The sequence below is a fragment of the Rhinolophus sinicus genome, chromosome 16 (assembly GCF_057876585.1).
Source record: "Rhinolophus sinicus isolate RSI-liver-muscle chromosome 16, RSI-T2T, whole genome shotgun sequence".
NCBI classification, from domain to species: Eukaryota; Metazoa; Chordata; class Mammalia; order Chiroptera; family Rhinolophidae; genus Rhinolophus; species Rhinolophus sinicus.
The window spans coordinates 104,259,792-104,280,575 of NC_142516.1; the positions used below are offsets into that span (position 1 = coordinate 104,259,792).

A 20,784-nucleotide genomic window follows, 5' to 3' on the forward strand; every position below is an offset into this window, starting at 1 on the left:
CCCTAAAGTGTCTGGGGCTGGAGTCCTAGATTTTATATTTCTAACATGTTTCTAAGTGATGCTGGTAACTGCTAGTCTGGCACCTACATTTTGACAACCACAATTTGAGAACAACTGGTCCATGAAACACCTGCGCTAGTCCCCCAGCTAAAGCCATGCCAGCCAATAAGAATCAGGAAAATGTGTCTCTTTCTGTACTAATGAATTAGAGATGCCCCTCTGGATACAGCCACCCTAGGCTTGGCATGCAGAGTTTAGGCTGAATGAAGCCCTGTGCTTTTGTGCAGTGCACAAGCTATGCAAATACATGCCTGGCCCCACCCCAACTTTTGTGCACGGATACACAGGGCAGCAGCTTCCTACTGGGGCCAGCAAGAGAAGCAGAATAGAAATTGAGGTAAATCCAAAGTTCCACCAGAAACTTAAAGAAAGTAATAGAAAAGGTATTTCTGCCTAAGAGGAAAATACAACTAACTACTGTGCTGCTAGGTTTATTGCCCTTATTTTGGTATTTTGGGGCTCCACAGTTCAATATTTATCTGTTCGCTCCAAAAGAAAGAGAAAATAGAGGAGAGAAAATAATTTTTAAAATAACAGAAGAAAAATTTCCAAAGCTAATGAAAGCCAGGAGGCTTCAGATGGAAAGCACCCGTAGTACCAAACAGGATGAATGAATATGGATACATCTTGGTGGAAATTCAGAATTCCACAGATAATGAGAAAATTATAAAAGCATCCAGAGAGAAGAAGTAAGTTATTTACAGGGTAATAAGATCCAGATCAGCATCGCGGTTTTCATCTAGAATTCTATTTCTGGCTTACACTGTGAAACATGAGGGTACAATGAAGGAATTTGCAGACATGCAAGGACTTAGAAGGTTGATCTCCTGGCTATCCTTTTTAAAATAAAATTACTAGAGAATGTGCTTTAGCAAAATGAAAAAGTAGTCCAAGAAAGGAGATGTCATGGGATCTAAGGAAGAGTAAAACTGTCACAGAGCAAAAAAATGGGGAAAATCCTAGAATTTAGCAGGCCTAGAAAATAATTGCTCCAAAAGAGAAGTCAGATAGTTCCATAAAGAAAGTCTTCAAGAACAAAGTGGTTTCTTTCAACTGCATATAACCTCATCTAAATGGTGTGGAATCAACAGATAATAGTTTAAGGTTGATAAGTAATAAAGAGTTATGGTAATAACTGCAAGAATTAAATTCTTGTATCAGAGTAGTAGTGATAAAGGCAAATTTGCCTTTTTTCCTTGGGCTTTTGAAGAATTAAATGAACCATAGTTTTGGTGAAACAAAAGGCGATTTTTAGTTTTTCATTTTTTCGTGTAGGTATAGGACATTTATTAGAACTATATTGATAAATACCCAGAGTAGATACTATATAAGTAAATAGATACTAGTTATTAAAAGTTGATCTTCAGTCTGGCAGGCAAATAATATATAATTTGTTCTTAACTCTAAGCCCCTTCCTTCCAAACTCTACTCCCTGTATTTCAATCCTATATGTTAGGTGCTATACAGAATATAAAGAAATACAAAATATAATGCCTTTCTTCAAGGAGTTTGACGTGTCTAGTTAGGAAGATAAGACATAGCCCATGTTAAAAGATAACTAATAAAGGCAGTAAATATTACAAAGTAAGTGATACAAAATAAGTAAATACAAAATAAGTGATACAAACAATAAGCATTACCAAAGATTTTGCTTAGGAGTTGAACTGGGCCTTGTAAGATGAATAGGATTTTATCAGAGAAGAGGGGCAGAGTGAGCCTTATTGATTGGGATGGGGAGAGGGTGGTGTGTTATGTGCTTAAATGTCTAGAGTCAAGAAAATGAGTTGTGAATACTGGACAAATACTAGGCCAACCTGGAGTAGAGGTATCTTGTTTGGGAGACAGAAAGGAAACCAAGTGTAGGTCAGGGCCAGATTCTGGTGAACTTTGAACTTTGAAATGGGACTTTTCCATTCAGGCAATGAGAATCTGACAGCTTTTAAAACTGGATATTATGTAATCAGTATAAAGTGGTGATTTAATAGGTGAATCTAATTGAGTTGTCTTGGATGGTTTGAAGGGAGGAAAGTAGGAAGCGGACTGAGTGAGGGAGTAATTGCAGTAGTCCCAATATAACATGGTAACTGGTTACATGGAAAATGGTTACAAAAAGGAAAGAATGGATGAAAGTTATAACTAACAAGAAACGTAAGATATGCGCATAGCATGGACCTTACATATTATGTAGTCCTAAACCCTTAGTTAAAGATGAGGAAGTCAACGTAGAAAGGTTAAATGACTTTAGCTAAGTTATACTACTTGGTAGCAAAGCCCTGAACTAGAATTCTTCCATCTTTTAATAGAACTTTAAGTTTCATTCATTCAACAGATAATTATTGAGACTATTATGTGCCAGGCATTAATAAAGATGTACTAGTGGGGGGTTTTATTTTTTATTTTTTTTATTTCCCATCCTTATTGGCTTTAGTTTTTTGACAGGAGGTGGCACACAGCCCACAGGCCAACTCTCTGTTTTTTTTTAGTAAAGTTTTATTTGAACACAGCCACACTCATTTCGTTTATGTATTGTCTATGGTTGCTTTTGCAATGCAGAGTTGAAAAGTTGCAATAGGATGGTATAGCCTGCAGGCCTAAAATACTTAGTCCTGATGTACAACAAACATTAACATGCTTGCCAAAGTCTTACACTCAGTTAAATGTTAATATCTTCAATACCCCTTTTACACCATTCCCCACCCCATTCCTTATTTTTTGGTTTGTTCCTGTGTGGGTTTTTCGGGGGTTTTGTTTTGTTTTGTTTTTTGGTAAAAATAAACAAATGTATGTGTGTTTTTATATTTTGCCTTTTTCTTACACAAAAGGTAGCATACTATGTGTGTTCTTTTATTCTTTGCTTTTTTTCATTTAACAGTACTTTGTAGGTATCAGCTCATAGAGATTTTTCACATTGTTTATTATAGCTGCGTAGTACTGCAGTGTGTGTGAGTATATGTACTACAGTTTATTCAACCAGTCTTCTATATATGCTTGGACATCTAGCTAGTTTCCAGTATTTTACAATTTCAAATATTGCTGCACTTTTTATATATGTATTATTTTTATGTTATTGAAAGTCTGTCTTTAGGGTAAATACCTAGAAGTGAGAATGCTGGGTTAAGGGTAAAGTGTGTGTGTGTGTGTGTCTGTGTATTAGTTATTGCCAATTTCCCAGCCATAAGGATTGCATCATGTTGTATTCCCACCAGCAGTGTATGAATGTACCAGTTTTCCATAAGGGCTACTGACTTAATTGTGCCAAATAATGAGATTAAAATATTCTCCCTGTGTATCATCACCATCATTTCAAAAGGAAAGTCAGTTTTAATAAGAGAGAAAGGACATAGTCAAAATAAAGGATAAGAGTAGCTCTTTAAATTTAATATAGATCTTATTGTGATTCTTTTTCTCTTTTTGTTGAAGACAAATGCATCTCTACCTTGTAATCAGAGGGAACATTTTGAAATTTTAAATCTGATCGTGTCTCTCCTTTTACTTGAAATCCTTCAGGACTTTACATAGTTCCTCAGATCTCAATTTGGCATTACCATGGACTATAAGTACATGTAAGATCTCACCCCTACATCTATCTCCAGCCATGTTGGCTTTGTTTTAATCCTTTCAGTATACCACGTTCTCTCCCACAGGGCCTTTGCATATACTGCTTCCCGTGCCACCTGAAAAAAACAGACATGTCAAAAAAATCAAGTTCTGATCTTGGCTCTGCCTCAACTTGTTATATGACCCTATGCAAGTTACTTGGCCTTTTACCACATTTCCCTGAAAATAAGACCTAACCGGAAAATAAGCCCGAGCATGATTTTTCAGGATGCTCATAATACAAACCCTACCCCAAAAATGAGCCCCAGTTAAGATAATCAGCCAGATAGACATATTTAGTACATCCATTGCAACACACGACGGACGTATTGAATTATAAAATAATATTAATATATAATTAAATATAAATAATATTGACATTAATACTTAAATGGTAATATAAATTATAATTAAGTATTTGTAAATACCCAAGTGGGTGCCTTTGGATGAGAGGTAAACACGCCTTTGGATGAGATGTAAACAGATGAACTTGAGACTTATTGCTGAATGATCAATCGGAATACAGACACAACGCACAAATAATGTGTGCACTTGGTAATGAACAGACGTGATTGTGTTTAATATGAATCTTCAATTCAATACATCGTGTGTTGTAACGGACGTATTTAATGCACTCATGTGAAATAAATGTTTTCTGAATTTGGGTATCTGCAATTTTTTGTTGTTTTTGTGTGGACCATCATTCTTAACTATAATCATTTTTGTTGCCACTCCTGTCTCATAAGTCTTCAATTAACACTTGATTTAATGGTAGATTTAAAGGGAATAATATTTTGACCCCCAGCAAGATGAGTGCAAAAAGAAAGAACTATTCCGTCAAGTACAAGAAAGGACTCATGGAGGACTCCTTGGGCAAGAGTCTTACAGCTTTCTACGAAGAGAAGAAGTTGGATCTCCGAATGGTCTGAAAATAGCCAGCAGAGTATGATAACCTCAGTCAACAGGTGGGTAAGGGAAATGCTAAGAAGCGCAAGTGTGGATCAGGTCGGCAACCATTATTTCCTGAACTGGAAGACATCATCTGTAAATGGATTGTGCACAGGGCTGATATTCAAGCATTTGCCCTTGCAATGGCAGCACAGTTAGAAATAGCCCCAGAAGAATTCAAAGCATCACAACACTGGCTGGATGGCTTCCTTCAGTGATATGAACTGTCTCTGAGATCAACAACACTGTTCATGCTGGAAGATAATGAAGTTATTAAACGTGCACTTGCATTCAAGTCCTTTGTTGATAGCATCCACTTTTCTAAATACCAACTCTTCAACATGATTACATGATTGCTGTGAGTGAAACTGCAGTGTTTATGGGACAAGGATCTCAAAAGACAGTTGATCAGATGGGTGTCTCGTCAATCTACTACATTCCCTCCACTGGTTAAAAACGTGCACATGTTACTTGTATTTTGGCAGTTCGTCTGGATGGAAAGAAAGCCCCACCTCTAATCATCACTAAGGGCAAGAAAGATAAGGTTGAACGTATTTCATGCGTTTATGTTCTTGAAACCGAAAAAGCCTGGTTCACACAAGCAGTTACAAGGAAGTGGGTTGATTTAATGCTGCCACTCATTTTGTGAGGTGGCCAAAGAGGTCTGCTAGTCTGGGATTCAGCCAGCACTAACCCCACTAAAGACAAGAAGAACTTCCTTGCAGGGAGAAGACTAGATCAAATAATGATTCCCACAGGAATGACTGCCTATCTCCAGATCTTGATATTGCAATAAACAAGCCATTCAAGGACCATTTGCACATGGAAATCAATGACTACATTGAAAATAGAATGGAGAGAAATCAGCGTAGAAACTTCGTGAAGCCTAGCCTGCAAGAGGTCGTGACTTGGGTGAAGAATTCAATCACTGGACAACTGTGTTGGATACAATCACTGAAAACTGTGTTGCCAGTGCACTATGAGCAGGCTACATGGACAAGAAGGGCTCATTTAAGGAGAGCGCTATTGCTGGACATGAGAGATTGGGGCCAGTGGTTCTACAGGAAATGGAGTCGCAAGAAATTCAAGCCGGAATTTGGGGTTTAGAGTTATGACAATGTTCCAGAAGATGGCATGACTGTACTTGAACAAATGTAGACTTTTGTACATGAATAAATGAATAAATGTAGGTTGTTGTACATGAATAAATGTAGATTATTGTACATGAAAAAATAAGACATCCCCTGAAAATAAGCCCTAATGTGTCATTTGGAACAAAAATTAATATAAGACCCGGCCTTATTTTCGGGGAAATGTGGTAGTTCTTCAGTTTCCTTAACCTAAGGTGAAGTCGTTGTTTCACATGAATTCTAGGCTCTTTCAGTTCTAAATAGTGAATTTATCAGAAGCCATTTTGATAGGAAGGTAATGGAACTCAGGACATTCACCCTACAGATAGTAACTGTAACGTGGCTGTAAGTATACAATATGTATTTGATTTTCATTCTCAATGTTTACTTAAATGTAGATTATTTTTAAAAAATTATTTGATTGAATCTATATGAGTAAAGCAAGTTTTGAGTTTGGAAATTGATTGTTAAATTCATGAATTATCTCTACTTCTGGGGCCTGTCTCTTGGATTCTGTTTTTGTCATTGCCATTACACAAAGTGATGAAAGAGGTAATTCTGTATCCTATAAAAAGGAGTGATTGAAGCAAGTGTTTATGAAAGAGGGAGGAAAGAAAAGGTGTGGTAGAAAAGTTTGCCTGGAGTTAATTTCATATTCTTTTATTATCCTGGTTTCTTGCCCTGTTTAAATGATATTCTTTGTACTTTTATAAAACTCACTGACAGAAATGGGTAGCAGACAAAAAGATGAAGAGATAAAATATAAATTTGAGAATTAGTGATTTTAGGATTATGTATAGGTTGGTCTCTGGAAATTTTGATAAATAATATTGTTAATCATTTAATACTCAGGTTGATTTAAATATGTTCTGTGTCCTTAAGTTTATCCATTAGTCTTTTTTAATTTGTATTTTTTTTCTTAGAAGTCATGTTATAAATGGATAATTTGGTTTATAGGCTAGCAGAAAAGAGATTTTTCAAAACAGTTTACCTTTGGATTCTCTTAAGATTCATCTACTAATAAGCACTGTTTATAAAATTTTCCCTGTAAAAATTCTTTCATGACTAAGAGCACCAGGTCATATCTTCCTTCATTTGTGTCATTGGGTTGGATTGGTATGTAGGCACTAAAATAGTTTCGGTGTTGGGAGGTAGTAAAGATTCTGCTAGGCAGTAGTAACTTACTATATTGACAAAAGACCAGGTACCTAGTTCATCAGTGGTCCAGACTTGTAGGACCAAAAAGCTATTGCTTCAGTCTGTTGCTAGCTACATACCATTCATAAATTGTTTCTCAGCTGGGGAGATGAAGTTTGCTAATGTTCCATTTTCTATTTTCTATTCCTCAACTGAGTGACTGATTTCTTTAAATACCAATGTTTGTCATTAGGATTTATATCTCAAATTTACTTTTAGAATTTTGAATGCAGAATATAAAGTCAAAACACCTTAATAAAATACTATCATCAGTTTCTTTAAATTTTATGTGGCTATATTATGTACAGTGCATATATTTTCATACATTCTTTTGGTAAATTAGTTACTTGGTTGGTATTTTCTCAGAAAAGATGATTTCTGAGTTCAGAATTAGTTATTCGGATGCTGGAAAGCTGTTTTCCACACCTTAAACATTTTCTCATCTTCTGTTCCTTTGAAGGGAGTTAAGTAGTTAAATCATCTAGTCTTTTATAAAGATGTTCAAAACAGCACAGTTTTTTGGGAGAGATGACTTGATACTGTCACTTTAAGATAACAAAAAGTAAAATTTTCAGAGTTCTATTAATACAGGTTTTCTGAGTAAAGGGGAAAGAGAAAAATCCTAGGAATACATAATTTACCTTAATATAAGAAACACTAAGAACGGAAAGTAACTTTAGTACTCACTCATTCTGTGTAAGATTTACCCAGGATTTGAAGTTCTAAATGAGAAAACTAGTACTTGTTACATATTTCTTTGTGAAGAATCTTACACAAAGCTTTTGATTCATTTTCCTGTGACAAGAGAGCAACAAAATTTCACCAGTGAGTACAGCAATTATAACTACCTGATGACTTACTTGCTTGTATTTTAAAGTAATAGCCATGCTTTGAGATCTTGCTCACAAATCTTTAAGTAGAGGAAAATTATGAGAAATCTGTTAACATTCTGCCCCTTTCCTCCATATCAGTAAGTCATTACCTGCTTTTCAACTCAAAAATATATGTTTAGAGTGCCAAATGTATTTGTTTTCCGAAGAATGATATCAAATAAAAGTACTACAGGGTCAATTAAAGAAAATATGTGCACAGCATATACCTGTATACTTCTCTTGGAATATAAAAGACAATGCTTAATTTCTTCACTAGTTGTTTTTTGTTTGTTTGTTTGTTTTTTAAGGATTTATTTTGCTTTAGGTTTATCTAAAGGAAACCATGCCTCCCTAAAGAAAATCCCCTACTGTTATTTTATTGAAATGGCAAATAACTATGATTCCTCTGAAATCATTGCAGCCTAAACCCAGAGAAGAGCAAAAATTAAATTTAAATCTTAAGAGTATTTGTCCAAAGTTATATTCAGGACTTTAAAGATTAAGATGTAAATATCAGATAGGTTGAATGCTGAATTTAATTACATGCCTTTTTTCTCAAAAATATTCTTTTTTAATTAACTTTGGAGAACTGCTTAAATGAAAACAAAGAGATGTTGGAAAAGGAAAGCTTCAGTGTAGTTGGTACAGCATATCTAATTATAGTTCAAAGTGATACCTTTTTTATATTTAGTGAAATGAAAACGTAGTTGTACTTAATTATTTGGCCCTGTAGTTTTGCTGCTTTTTATACAAGGAACTATGTCCTTACTTCATAAGTTATTTTGGCATACAGTAACATTTTGCCTACTTGAATAATATCTCAGCTATTTGTTATCTGGCTTTAAATTTTCAAATGATGGAAGGGAAGTAATACCTATATTGATCCCTTTCTCAGTGCCAAGTATTGTATTTTATTGTACTATCTCACTATCCATCGGGTTTCTCTAACCTAAAATACTTAAAATACAAGTTATTTATTATGAAATAAATATACCTTTAAAATGTACCTTTAGTGGTGTTTTATTTTTTAAACATTTACTTAGTTTCTTCTCAATTTTTGTGATATATATATCACAAAAAATTTGTTAGTTTCTTCTTAATTTTTGTTAGTTTCTTCTCAATTTTTGTGGTATATATATCATTGTGAAATTGAGTGCTATTACAGCCAGACAATGGGTCAAAATAGTAATTTTAAAGCATACTATTATATAATTAGATAGCAGCTGCTTTTTATGTTTGAGTACAAAGACAAAACCCTGAATATTGTCTGTAAGTGTAACTGCTCAAGATCTTCAGTGTTACTGATTATTCTACAGAAGACTTCATTTTTAGCTATTTTTTTGAAAAATACTCCAAAAACGCTTATTTTCAAATTACTTTCCAGTCTCACTTATGTTATTATAACTTAAGAAACATGATTAGTAATTTCAATTCAGAAAAAACATTAGATATATGTCAAATAAAAATACTAAACAAAACTTTTAATTGGAAATCATTTAGTATAAAATTACTAAGAACTTCGAAGATAGTACAGATAGTCGTCACATGATTTAAATCATAGTCACTTTAGACTGTGAACAACGTTTTTAGGGATTCCTTTTTTTAATGAAGAGTAAGGTACAAATCAAAATGGCTAAGAAAAATAAAATAGAGTGTATACACAAATGGAATACATTTGAATACTTAACACATTGAATACTACTTTTTTTAATACTAAAAACTTTAAAATGTCCACGTGCTTATTTTTTTCAGAGGTGGAGAAATAGTTGTCCAAGAAAAAACCTTTTCACAGTTGAAGAAACTTGGAGGTTCTGTCCCATTGAAGTCCCAGTGGTTTTTATTTCAGGCAGCTTATATTGTAGACTCATTGTCGAACATCTTAGTTTTTAAGGTCTGTAGGTTATGTTGAATAAAGTTCTCTGTGCCTTGAACTTCAGAAAATCTGGAGTCATTTCTCCTAGACCAGTTTTTCATTTTTATTGAATTCTGAATTGTTTCTGACGTGAAGTAGTAAACTATTGGGTCAAAGCAACAGTTTGAAACAGCAATGCAGAGTGTGATTGGGTACATGGTCCTTACTGCTGCTACTGCTGAGCAATTAACAAATGTCTGTGTTCTCATAAGAGAATATAAAATAAGGTTGATATTATAAGGTACAAAACAGAAACAGAATATGACCAAATGTACAAAAATCATTTTTAAAATTTTAGTTTTGTTTATTTTGCTTCTACTTAATGTAACAGGTTTATTTAAAATTCTTAGCACCATACTAGAACAAGTTACGTTTAAAATTAGAGGAATAAAAAATCCCACTATTTCAATAAAAATTACAATCCGTGAGAGATATGTTTTCCATGTGTCTTCTGGAAAATTTTCAAAGCAGGCTTCTGAGGTACTGTTACCCTGAGAGTGGGTAGACTGAAAAAAAACTGCTGGTGCACTTCCTCCCATCACGGTTAACCAGACAACAAAGCAAACGAGTTTTGCATTTCGTTTAGTTCTTAGAGTCCTTGACTTAAATGGATAGACGATTGCCAGAAATCGATCTACACTAATGCAGGTTAAGAACAGAATGCTTCCGTACATGTTGGTGTAAAACAGCATCACTGAAATTTTACAAAGTAAATCTCCAAATGGCCAATTCCGTGTTGTAAAGTAAAAAATCCTGAAGGGTAAAGTAAAAACAAAAAGCAAGTCTGACATTGCCAAGTTAATCATGTACGTTGTAGTTTCATTTCGCATTTTGAGGGTGCAGAGGAAAATGTATATGGCAACACAGTTGGATATTAACCCAAGCACAAACACCATGCTAAACATGCACCCATACAGAGTGTACTTAAAGGAATCATCGTAGGAGCAGTTGGAGCTGTTAAGGCTTACCATTGTAAAGGCAGGTCCAGCTTACAATGTTGAAGTCCTTTGGTTTGCAGCAGCCTGTTTTGGTATTCAGATTGTGACCACTTTAAAACCGCCAATGTATTTGCAAACTCTTTGGATCTTTGGGTGGTGTTATCAATATTTCCTTTTTCTCCAGAACCTCCAAAAGAAACATGAAATCTTTTGCTATAAAGTTTCCACTTGATTCTTCAACAGGAAAATAGTCTCATTTTCTAGTCTCGAGGAAATCTGTAAAATCCAGGGTTTAGTTAACCAAGAGCAACCTTTGAAAAACGTAGTCAGTGAAGCCAACCCATTGAATTATAAATTTTAAAGAAGCGCTGTGTCCCGAGACAATAAATGTACTTGTCCGGTAAACTTGTATTTCAGTAGTCAAAATGATACTCCAAAATTAAAGTTTCTTCATGCTCCAAAATGTTTAAGCGAAAGTTGGCTATTTTATTTTGCTTTTCAAAGCAGAGTTTCAGAGACTTAAACATTCCAGTTGGTCTTATTTACTTCTTAATCCTTTTAAATGAAGTTTTCCTTTTCGGTATTCCAGCAGTGGATCCCAGATGGTGGTAAAGCAGGAGTCTTTTAAAAGTTCCGAAGTAAATTCCTGAGCATGTTAGCTCTTGCTGAAAGAGGTCTTTTCCTCTGTTGCCAGCTGTATCGTGTGATGGACTTTCTCTGAAGTAAAAAAGAAAGCCTTGCTAGCTGGATTTGTAATGTGACATCACAGGAAAAGAGGCTGGGCTTGGACAAAGAAAGGTTTCAGCCAGGTTTGTTTGCAGTTCCTTAATGTGGTAATGTGTCTGCTGAGAGTACCGGTATATACCTAGAAGGCTTGCAAATGGTCACTGTTTAGCAGAAACGTCTGGCCATTAATTTTTTATGCAGAAATGCCTTCTGGGATGATGGCCACCTCTCAGGGAGTTTTCTTTTTTCTTTCTTTTGGTAGTAAATTATAATTGAGAAAGAAAAAACAAATCAGTATTAAGCCTACTTCTTTCTTAATTGGTTTTGTGTTTGGGATCTTTTTTTAAGAAATAAAATGTATATGAGTGTATATTTAAATTGAAAGTGATAGTATAACATTAAAAAATGTTTAGTGACTGAAAGAAATTTAATCTTCAGGTATAAAAAGGATTTGGTTGAAAGACTGGTGGTAGTTTAGCCACTCTTGGCTTCTGTTTTTCATAATTACTCCTCAAGATTTAATTTACTTTAATTGCTATGACTGTGAGTAGTTCCAATCCTGGATCTCTTTAGTTTTTGATAAACAATTTACTAACATCATGCTCTTTCCTATAAAATTGAGTTAATATGTTAGGGAACTTGCGATTTTTAAATTACCCCTGCCACTAAAGAATATATTCAAGAATTGTTTGTTTGGTGTGCCATTAATCTTACTTACACACAGAATGAAACTGCATCTTTTCAAAGGAGTTTTATATTCATTCCCCGCAGCCTCTACTTACCCCTCTTAGTATGATGTTAACGATATATTAGAACATGGTTCAAATTTGTCTTCGTTTGAAAACTCCTATATTTATATTTAAAGTTTACTCATTTTTTTAAAGCCCAGATAAATTGGAAGAAGAGAGTATGTGGGATGGGGTAGTTGAATGTAGATGTTATTTCCTCCTAAAGGACTAAAAATATCACAATCTCTGGTCACAAACATGGTTTTCTTATTTTAAATTACTATTTTTCAGAAAAGGCTAGATCCAGTTGTATTTTACTGTTGTTATTTTCTAGTTTGGTTCGATTTTGGCTGAGCAATCTTCCTTTTGGTATCACTTAAAGAAATATAGGGAACTTAAGAGCAATTTATTTTTCTTTATAAATTACTTAGCCAATTTAAATGCAATATGTTGCAATAAAATAATTTATGCTGGTTTTGTGCCTTTTTAATTTGAGCTGCACTCTTGTGCTCCGCAACTTTTATTTGTTGATAACCACCCCTATATTGTAATCTATTTTTATTGCTTTGACTAGGAAATTTATCATCAAGTAAGACAAAAAATGAGTATTACTTAGAATCAGTAAACTTAAAACTTTAATGGGCTGAATTTCTTTGTATCTCATTGATATAGAAAAAAAGGTAGTGTATATCATGTTAGAAGTTGGGAGGAAACTTTGAGTGATGAAAAGAGGAATAGTTAATAAGCTTGAATTCTCATTGGAGAACATTTTTTTGTTATTGTTTCTTAGTGATCTACTTTCAAATTGATAATCTCTTTAGTCATTAAATAATGAAATCTCAGCAGTTATATGCCCTGACTTGTTTATTTCTATTTTCATTTTGAATATGGCATTTTCTCAAACGAAAAATTAAAATTCTGCATTGGACTATTCTTCCATATATTAATGTTGTTATTCACTTGACTTCTTACTCACTTAACTGTTCATTTGTAGTTCTATCATGCTTGAGTTACTGGTGCTTAAAAAGGGATAGAGCCCTATTGAAGTAAGCTTTTTGTTATCAGTATATTGTTATATGTTTATATTTGTAACTCTTACACAATGCTTGACTCTTAATAGATACTCTCATGTATGCTGGTGTACAAACCGTATCAATAAACTTGAATTTTGTTAAAGTTGTTTCTACTGAGGAAGAGCAATAGCAGAGGGGCTGTTTCAACAAGGAAGATCATTGAATGCTGGATTTTTTTGAGATATTTAATTTGACTTCTAATTAGGACCAAAGTGAAGTTAGATACCTTGAAAAAATTTTAAGTTAATATTTGAAAAATAAAGAGTAGCTACTTACAAAGGGACCTAAATAAATAGAAGGAATGGAGTATATTTAATAGGTCCTTTTTTGTTCGATAGACTCAGACCAAACTGTTGTTCTAATGCAAGCTTTGTACTCTTCTGAAAGTTAAATCTGTGAATCAACTTATTACTTATACGGGATTTTTTTAGGGGGGTAAAATAACATGTGTAACAGATTTGAAATTTAGTGAATCTCATTATGCAGCTCATTACTTTTCAAATTTTACTTGCATCAAGAAACCAGGTAAATAACCATCTAGCCCATAAAGTAGATGTTTTATTAATCATTACAGTAATGGTATAAATCATTTAGTTGTATAAGTAATTTTTATCGGTTTTAGAGAGGGTAGTATTCTATTAGTTAACCATTAGAAGTTTTAGGATTTGGGTAACTTCTGAGTTCTTGACTAAATTTCTGCTACAATTGTGGCTTTGAAGCAGCAAGAAATCTGATTTTTCATGTTTGATTTAAAATAGGCCCATAATGATATTTGTCAAATGAATAAATAAACCTTTATTGAACACCCACTTTAAACAAATGTGTAAACTGGGCTCTTCAGCCATTCTTCCTTTTTCTTCTTTTTCATACTGGTTAATTTTAGCCTTGATAGTTTATCAGTTTTACCTTGCCCCCTCTTTATTGTCACTGCCACCCTTTTGGACTAAACCTGTTTACTATTATCTATATAGTTGTAACATCTTGTCTTCTTATTTCTGGTCCTACCCTCTTCCAATTTCCTCCTGCCAGAATTGTCACAGATCAACTTGAATGAATCAACTAATTATTTATTTATTTATACACCTTCTTGCATTCAAAACGAATTTAAAGCAGATTATACTTTTAAAACTGTCAAAACGGATGAAAGTAAACATTTAAGATTTTAGCATTTTATTATATGTAAATAATAGCTAATTTTACAAGTTTTAAAAGAAAGTCTGTGGAATAGTGAAACATTTTAAATGTGAGAGAAACTATTTTAAGGAGTCATATTCACTATTCTAAAAATTACTTATTTTGAACACATAAATGTTTCCAAAAAGCAAAAAAAGAACACACAAAATCTTAAAATACAAATTCACAACACATTAATAAAAGAATAAAATCCAGGTGCTGGGGGGAAGAGAAGGTTGTGAAGGGCATTGGGTGAAATAATGTTATAAAAATCTAGGCTAAGGGAAGCTGCTGCATTTGACACAAAGCAAAAAAGGAAAACATAATGGATTATGTAGTTTTCATTTGATGAAGGAAAACATTCCCGAGTGTCAAGGGGATAGCTTTCCTTTATCTCAGAAGTAGATTGTGAATCTTTACACGTGAACCATTCAGTGGCCCCCACAGATTGTTTTCTACTGGCAGGACATACGCCTTTTCCTGTTGGGTCTCAATTCAAGAAAAGCACCCAATGTCAAATTGTGGTTCTGAGAAAACATATTATTTGTTGGTAGATTAATATAGTCCAATTATATGCGGTAATTTGGTTTAATGTTGGGGCAAGTTTGATAGTATAGTGCTGAGGATCTCTACATGAGGACCTTGAAATCTCTGAAGTCCCTGTCATACGCATTCCCACAAGGATTCAGTCCATGGCCTGATGTGATTGTCAAATAGGATGTGACTAAAAACAGGTAAGAAGCCACAAATCTAAAGAAATGAAGGATTGGAAGATCCTGCAGCTATTCCTCTGAAATATCTGGAAATTTCTGAAATATTTTGAAAATTATTTCTGGATAAACTAGAAGGACTCTAGACTATTAGTTGCTAGTGCAGATCCTTACGAATGCAGTAAAAGAATTGTGTATATAGGCAACAAATATAAATCTATAATTTTTTATTTAAAATAAGGAAGTATGAAAGTGTTGTGTAAAGAGCACAGGTAGATCAGAGACACTTAATATGTAATCACATGACCTTTCTAAGATTCTGGCTTGGCTATAAAATGAGGGAGTTGGACTGCTCAAAGGTCCCTTCCTGCCTCTGTATCTGATTCTGATTCTTTGAATAATCTGAATGCTTAAGCTGCTGGGTTGGGTTTTTTTCACTCTTAGGTATAACAAATCAGTGAGTCACTTTTCATTCTTTACATTTAAGGATTTTTAATTTTGAAACCAAGTTGTATAAGAAATATTCTTGGCTTAAGCCAGGAGTCTCATAAGAAGACTTTTGTTAATATTTTGTTATACTATAAAGATTAAACATTTTAAAAAGCCTTTCCTTTATATTTCTATAGCACGCTTCTTTAAAACACCTTTCCTTTCCAAAAAACAAATAGGATACCACGTTCTTTCACTGTAAAATTTGTCAAAGAGGAATTAATCAAAACCTTATTCTCTCTTTAAAAGCTTTGATGGCCATAATTGGAGTTGTACCAAAAATAACATTGAGAATATAAGATACTAGGTACCCAGCCCAATTCCTTGTACATTTGTCAAATTAAAGAATGCAATTCAGTAAATGCATAGTGAGCTGAAAGTAGAATTCTAGTTTTGTAGTCAAGTTTTCCCACTATAACAGATATCTTCCAATCTTTTTTTAAATTGTTGACATAAAATAGGAACCTTGGTTCATTAGGTGCCTGTTAAGCAAACAAAAATTTTGCTTTTAGATGTGTATGCTATATAGACATTGTTTGAAACACTAAATTCTAAAATTATATAAATTTAACTTAATCTTTTAGAGGTTTCCATTTTTCTTTGGATTAAAATCATACTGCAACTTTGCTTCGTTTTTAGCTTCATCTTTAGTGATTAAAGAAAAATGGTTGGAATTGGAAAAGCACTGTGCCAAGTTTTATACAGAAGGAAATACTTGTGCTTCTTTCAAATAATTAGAACAAGGGTTTTCTGTGAATAATAAATTTAACATTTTTCCACCAGTGTTTATTATTAGAAATCCAGGGAGTCTTCATTTTATTTCAGTAATCACTTACTGACTTTATCCATTCCTGAGGGGTAGAGATAGGGAAGGATTGCTCTTTCAGCATGCTTCTAGAAAGCTAAATGCTTGTGTCTAGAAAGCTACTATTTGATACACCCAAATTCTTTTGTTCCCAGTAATGAAGTTTAATGCATATTAAAAGTTAAGCATATTTGTTCCCAAATTTATGTTTGCAGCTTATACATGTCATAAAATACAAGGGCAAAAAGGTTGTTTTTAGGAAAACCAAGTTCAGTGCTTTGGGATAACTTAGAAGGAAGTTGCTAACAATATGTCATTGAGTTAGATGTGTACATACTTCTGTTAAAGATTCACAGGGAATGCCATAAGAAACTGAAAAGATTAATTCTGTAGTTAAGATTGCTTTGTAAATATCTTTATGTCCTCTACACATAGTGGAAATCATAAACACACTTTTTTGGTGTGGGTTTATAGAAGAAAAATAACTTGGAACTCTACTCAAAAAAGAAACTTGACCCTACATACAGTTTTTAATAAATATACATTTTATATTTTTAAAAACTCAAGTAACATGTTTTTAAAAATATATGTATCATTTTAAAAAGGTTTCCTATTTAGTTTTTTTGATTAAGTGGTGACAATCTCATCAAATAAGAAACTCCTGTATCAGCAACAATCAATTGGAAAATGTGATGGAAAACAATATTCAATTTAGAACAGCAAATAGTATAAAATACCTTAAGAATAAACATAATAGGAAAAATCATGATCTAGCTGAAAATAAAAGACCTAAAATTTTAACAAAGGCCATAAAAGAACACTTGAATATATCTGTGTATGTGTGTTTGTATAACCCAGCAATTTATTTTTAAGAAAATTTCCTTTCCCTTCCCATTTGTATCCCTATCAGTAGTACCTATTTCCCCACACCCTCACCTAAACCAGTTATTACCAGACCCTTTCTAAATTAATAGGTCAAAAGTAGTATCTTATTTAATTTGCATTTCTTAATTAGAGTAAAGTTGAGCCCAGAAGTAGACCAAGAACCTAGGAGGAGCATAATATATGGTAATGTTAGCCCTTCAAATCAGTGGAGAAAGAAAAATATGGATAATTCAATACATGCTAATGGATCATCAGAGTAACAATTTGAAACACAAGTGTACTTAAAATTACTCTTTAAAACCAAAATAAAAAGCTAGATCAAGAATTTAAATGTATAAAAATGACTCCATTAAAAGCAAAGACTCCATAAAATTTCTGGGGGAAAAAAAAATGAGTGTACTTAAAAATAGTAGAGTATTGAAGGTTTTCTAAGTATTGTATGAAGTCTGCAGTTTTCAAAGAAAGATGCGTTTGACTAAATTTTATTTTATTGCAAGAAACACCATAAACAAAGGAAATGTCAGTGTATCATATTGCACTTTCTATAATAGTTAAGTGCCAGTTTTTTATAGAAATGTATTAGAATAAAATTAATAAAAATTAACACCTAGTCAAAAAAAATGGGAACAGGATCTGAACAAGCATATCATATTTTTCTTTTCACTCAGTTTTAGATACCCAAATTAATATTTTTATTTTTAAAGTTTTGGTCTTCTAAATAAAAATGAGTAGGCATTTTGATTAAATTTCTGTTTTTCTTTCTTTTTTACAAATCGCGAATTTTAAAGATCTCGGTCTATGAACATTAAAATTTCACTTAAAAGCAGAAACACATTTGACTAAGCATTTGTGCAGATGTTTTGCTCTTAACCCAACTAGAATTCAAAGAAAGAAACTGACTCTTTAACAGATACCAATACTCAAAGGTATCTTAATAAGATTATTAATAAGATTCTAAGCCGTAGTAATCCATTCCCAGAACAAAATTTCCGTAGTCACTTTTTCATTAGTTTGCTAGTGTGATCATTTTAATCAACTAATTTCACATTCTTGAGATACTACTACTGCTGCCTCAAAAAAGTTAGAAACAAAAGACCAGAAGGGCTGAATTTTGTTGGCCTCCTTTAAAGCCCAGCGTTTTCTTGTTATAAACAAAAGTGTGAATTGTTTCAACCTGACCAAGAAAAAAAGATAGCTGGATTGTTGTCCTGGTTATACAGGTAGGGAAATAGTATAGGAGCATTGAAAATCTTTTCCTGCTTATGTTATCATTTTCTTTGGGTATGCTGATATTTATTTGTTTATTCAATAGCAAGTATTTACTGAGTGCCAGCTGTGTGCCACGTGCTCTTGTAGGTGCTGGGAATACAGCAGTGAATAAACAATCCCTGAATTTATTTAGGGGAGACAGGCAATCAATAAATAAAGTTAATACAATTGATCATACGGTGATAAGTTCTCTGAAGAAAAATACATTTAGGAGGAAAAGGGGGATGTTCTAGATAGGGAGTTCTAAGAAGGACTTACTGATAAGGGAACATGTGAACAGAGTCTTGAAAGAAGTGAAGGAATGGATCATGTGGATAACCTTTAGCTGATAAACAGTCTTTAAAAAGGTCTTCTCCAATCTGTATTTCCAGCCTCATCTTCTATAACTTCACTCACCGGGTTCATGTCCCCACAATTTTCATGGCAACTGGAAAGTTCTAAATAGTTTCAGTTTGATGAAATTCTCCATGTTTACTTCTGATTTTTGTTTTGCATGACACCTCAGAAACTAGGAATTTTTTTATTTTTGGCTACTTGACTGTTCTTCAAGCTAAACACTCGTAAGAGAGTACCGGTCTTTCATTAAAAAGGAGCCCCAGGTCAATAGTTCCATTTCAAGTCAGATCCTACCCTGACTTCTATCTCCCTGTACAGTTACTAGGTTTGTCTTTTACTCCTTGATGCTTGGGTAGTACTCTGTTACCTCAAGGACCGAATGTTCCTCTCCTGAGTTCAGTTTTCCTGATAGCAGTGACATCTGAACCATCTATATCAACTGACTTACTTGACTTCCATTAATTATCTGTCTTACATATCTTGAATAAGCATCGAGGATCTTTACAGTACTTACAACCCTCTTGTCTTTTCTCTATGATAATATAGTATCCTCATTTTGGATCTACCTCCATATTCTTGCCACTGTATCTGTCCTTTTAAAGAGTCAACTTTTAGCCTTATTCTCATGTTCTGACATGACCATTACCCAGCCCTACTGCATTCTGGAACCATGACTTCACTGTTCTCTGACCCAACTCTGCTAACTTTCTAAGCGCATATGATGACATTCTATAAGTTTTGTTTTCAAAATTGTTTTCCTAGGAATTTTTTTTTATTTCAGATGTAAGAGAGACATTATTAAGGCTCTTAAACAACAATAACAAGAGAAAAAGAAATTATAAGGAAAAAGATAATGTAACTCTACTACTCTAATAAATCAACTGTTTATAATTTTCCAGGTGTTTTAAATATGTTTTTCTTCAGATACAATTGATATAACATTATATTAGTGTCAGGCATACATTGTAATTATTCAATATTTGTATATATTGCAAAATGATCACCACATTAAGTATAGTTAATATCCACTACCATACATAGTTACAACATTTTTTTCTTGTGATGAGAACTTGTAAGTTTACTTTTAGCAACTTTCAAATATACAATACAGTATTATTAACTATAGTCACCATGCTGTATATTACATCCCCAGGACTTACAACTGGAAGTTTACACCTTTTAGACTCCCTTCACCCATTTTGCGTACTCCCCACCCCCTGTCTCTGGCATCCACCAGTCTGTTCTCTGTATGTATGAGCTCTCATTTGTTTGTTTTTATTCTACATATAAGTGGGATCACACTGCATTTGTCTTTCTCTGTTTGGCTTATTTCATTTAGTGTAATGCCTGCATGTTCCATCCATGTTGCTTCAAATAACATAGTCTCCTTTTTTATGGCTGAGTAATATTTGTGTGTGTGTGTGGGGGGTGTGTGTGTGTGTGTGTGTGTGTGTTGTGTGTATACCACATTTTTTTTATTCCTCCATCTATTGACATTTAGGTTCTGGGTTTAAGTTTTTGCTGTTATGTTTACATAGTTGAAATCAGAGAATATCTTTAAGGTTTGGAAGGAAACACTGATTTTTCTTTTTATGTGCTCTTAGGTAAGAACACTTTCTACTGTATCTTTTAAATTGTGTTAACATAAATTTCTCAAAGTGATTTTAGCCACCATCCATTCTAAACAATATGAAAAAATTAAGTTAATTTCTGACATGAATATACATGTAGACCACTGAAGCCTCAGTATCTTCTATTATAACATATCTAAAATGTAAACTGTTTGGAATAGATTAACTTTAGACTTGAATTTTTTTTGAAATATGCATATGATCTTTTCTGTTTGGAAAAATACAGTTAGGTTAATTAGAAAACAGGAAAATGTACTTTGATGTTTTAAAACATTTAAAGTCACTTTACGTCTACTACTTTGTAA

At 33.3% G+C, this 20,784-nt stretch overlaps 2 protein-coding genes across 4 annotated transcripts in view; one reads left to right on the forward strand and one right to left on the reverse strand.

Moving 5' to 3' along the window:
* Positions 1-20,784, forward strand: part of RB1 (RB transcriptional corepressor 1) — a 157,110-nt gene that overhangs the window by 102,148 nt on the left and 34,178 nt on the right. The window lies entirely within an intron of this gene.
* On the reverse strand, positions 9,260-11,627 carry LPAR6 (lysophosphatidic acid receptor 6). Its single transcript, XM_019748052.3, has one exon. It carries the CDS (start codon positions 10,685-10,687, stop codon positions 9,656-9,658), a length of 1,032 nt encoding a protein of 343 aa, XP_019603611.1. The 5' UTR covers positions 10,688-11,627; the 3' UTR covers positions 9,260-9,655.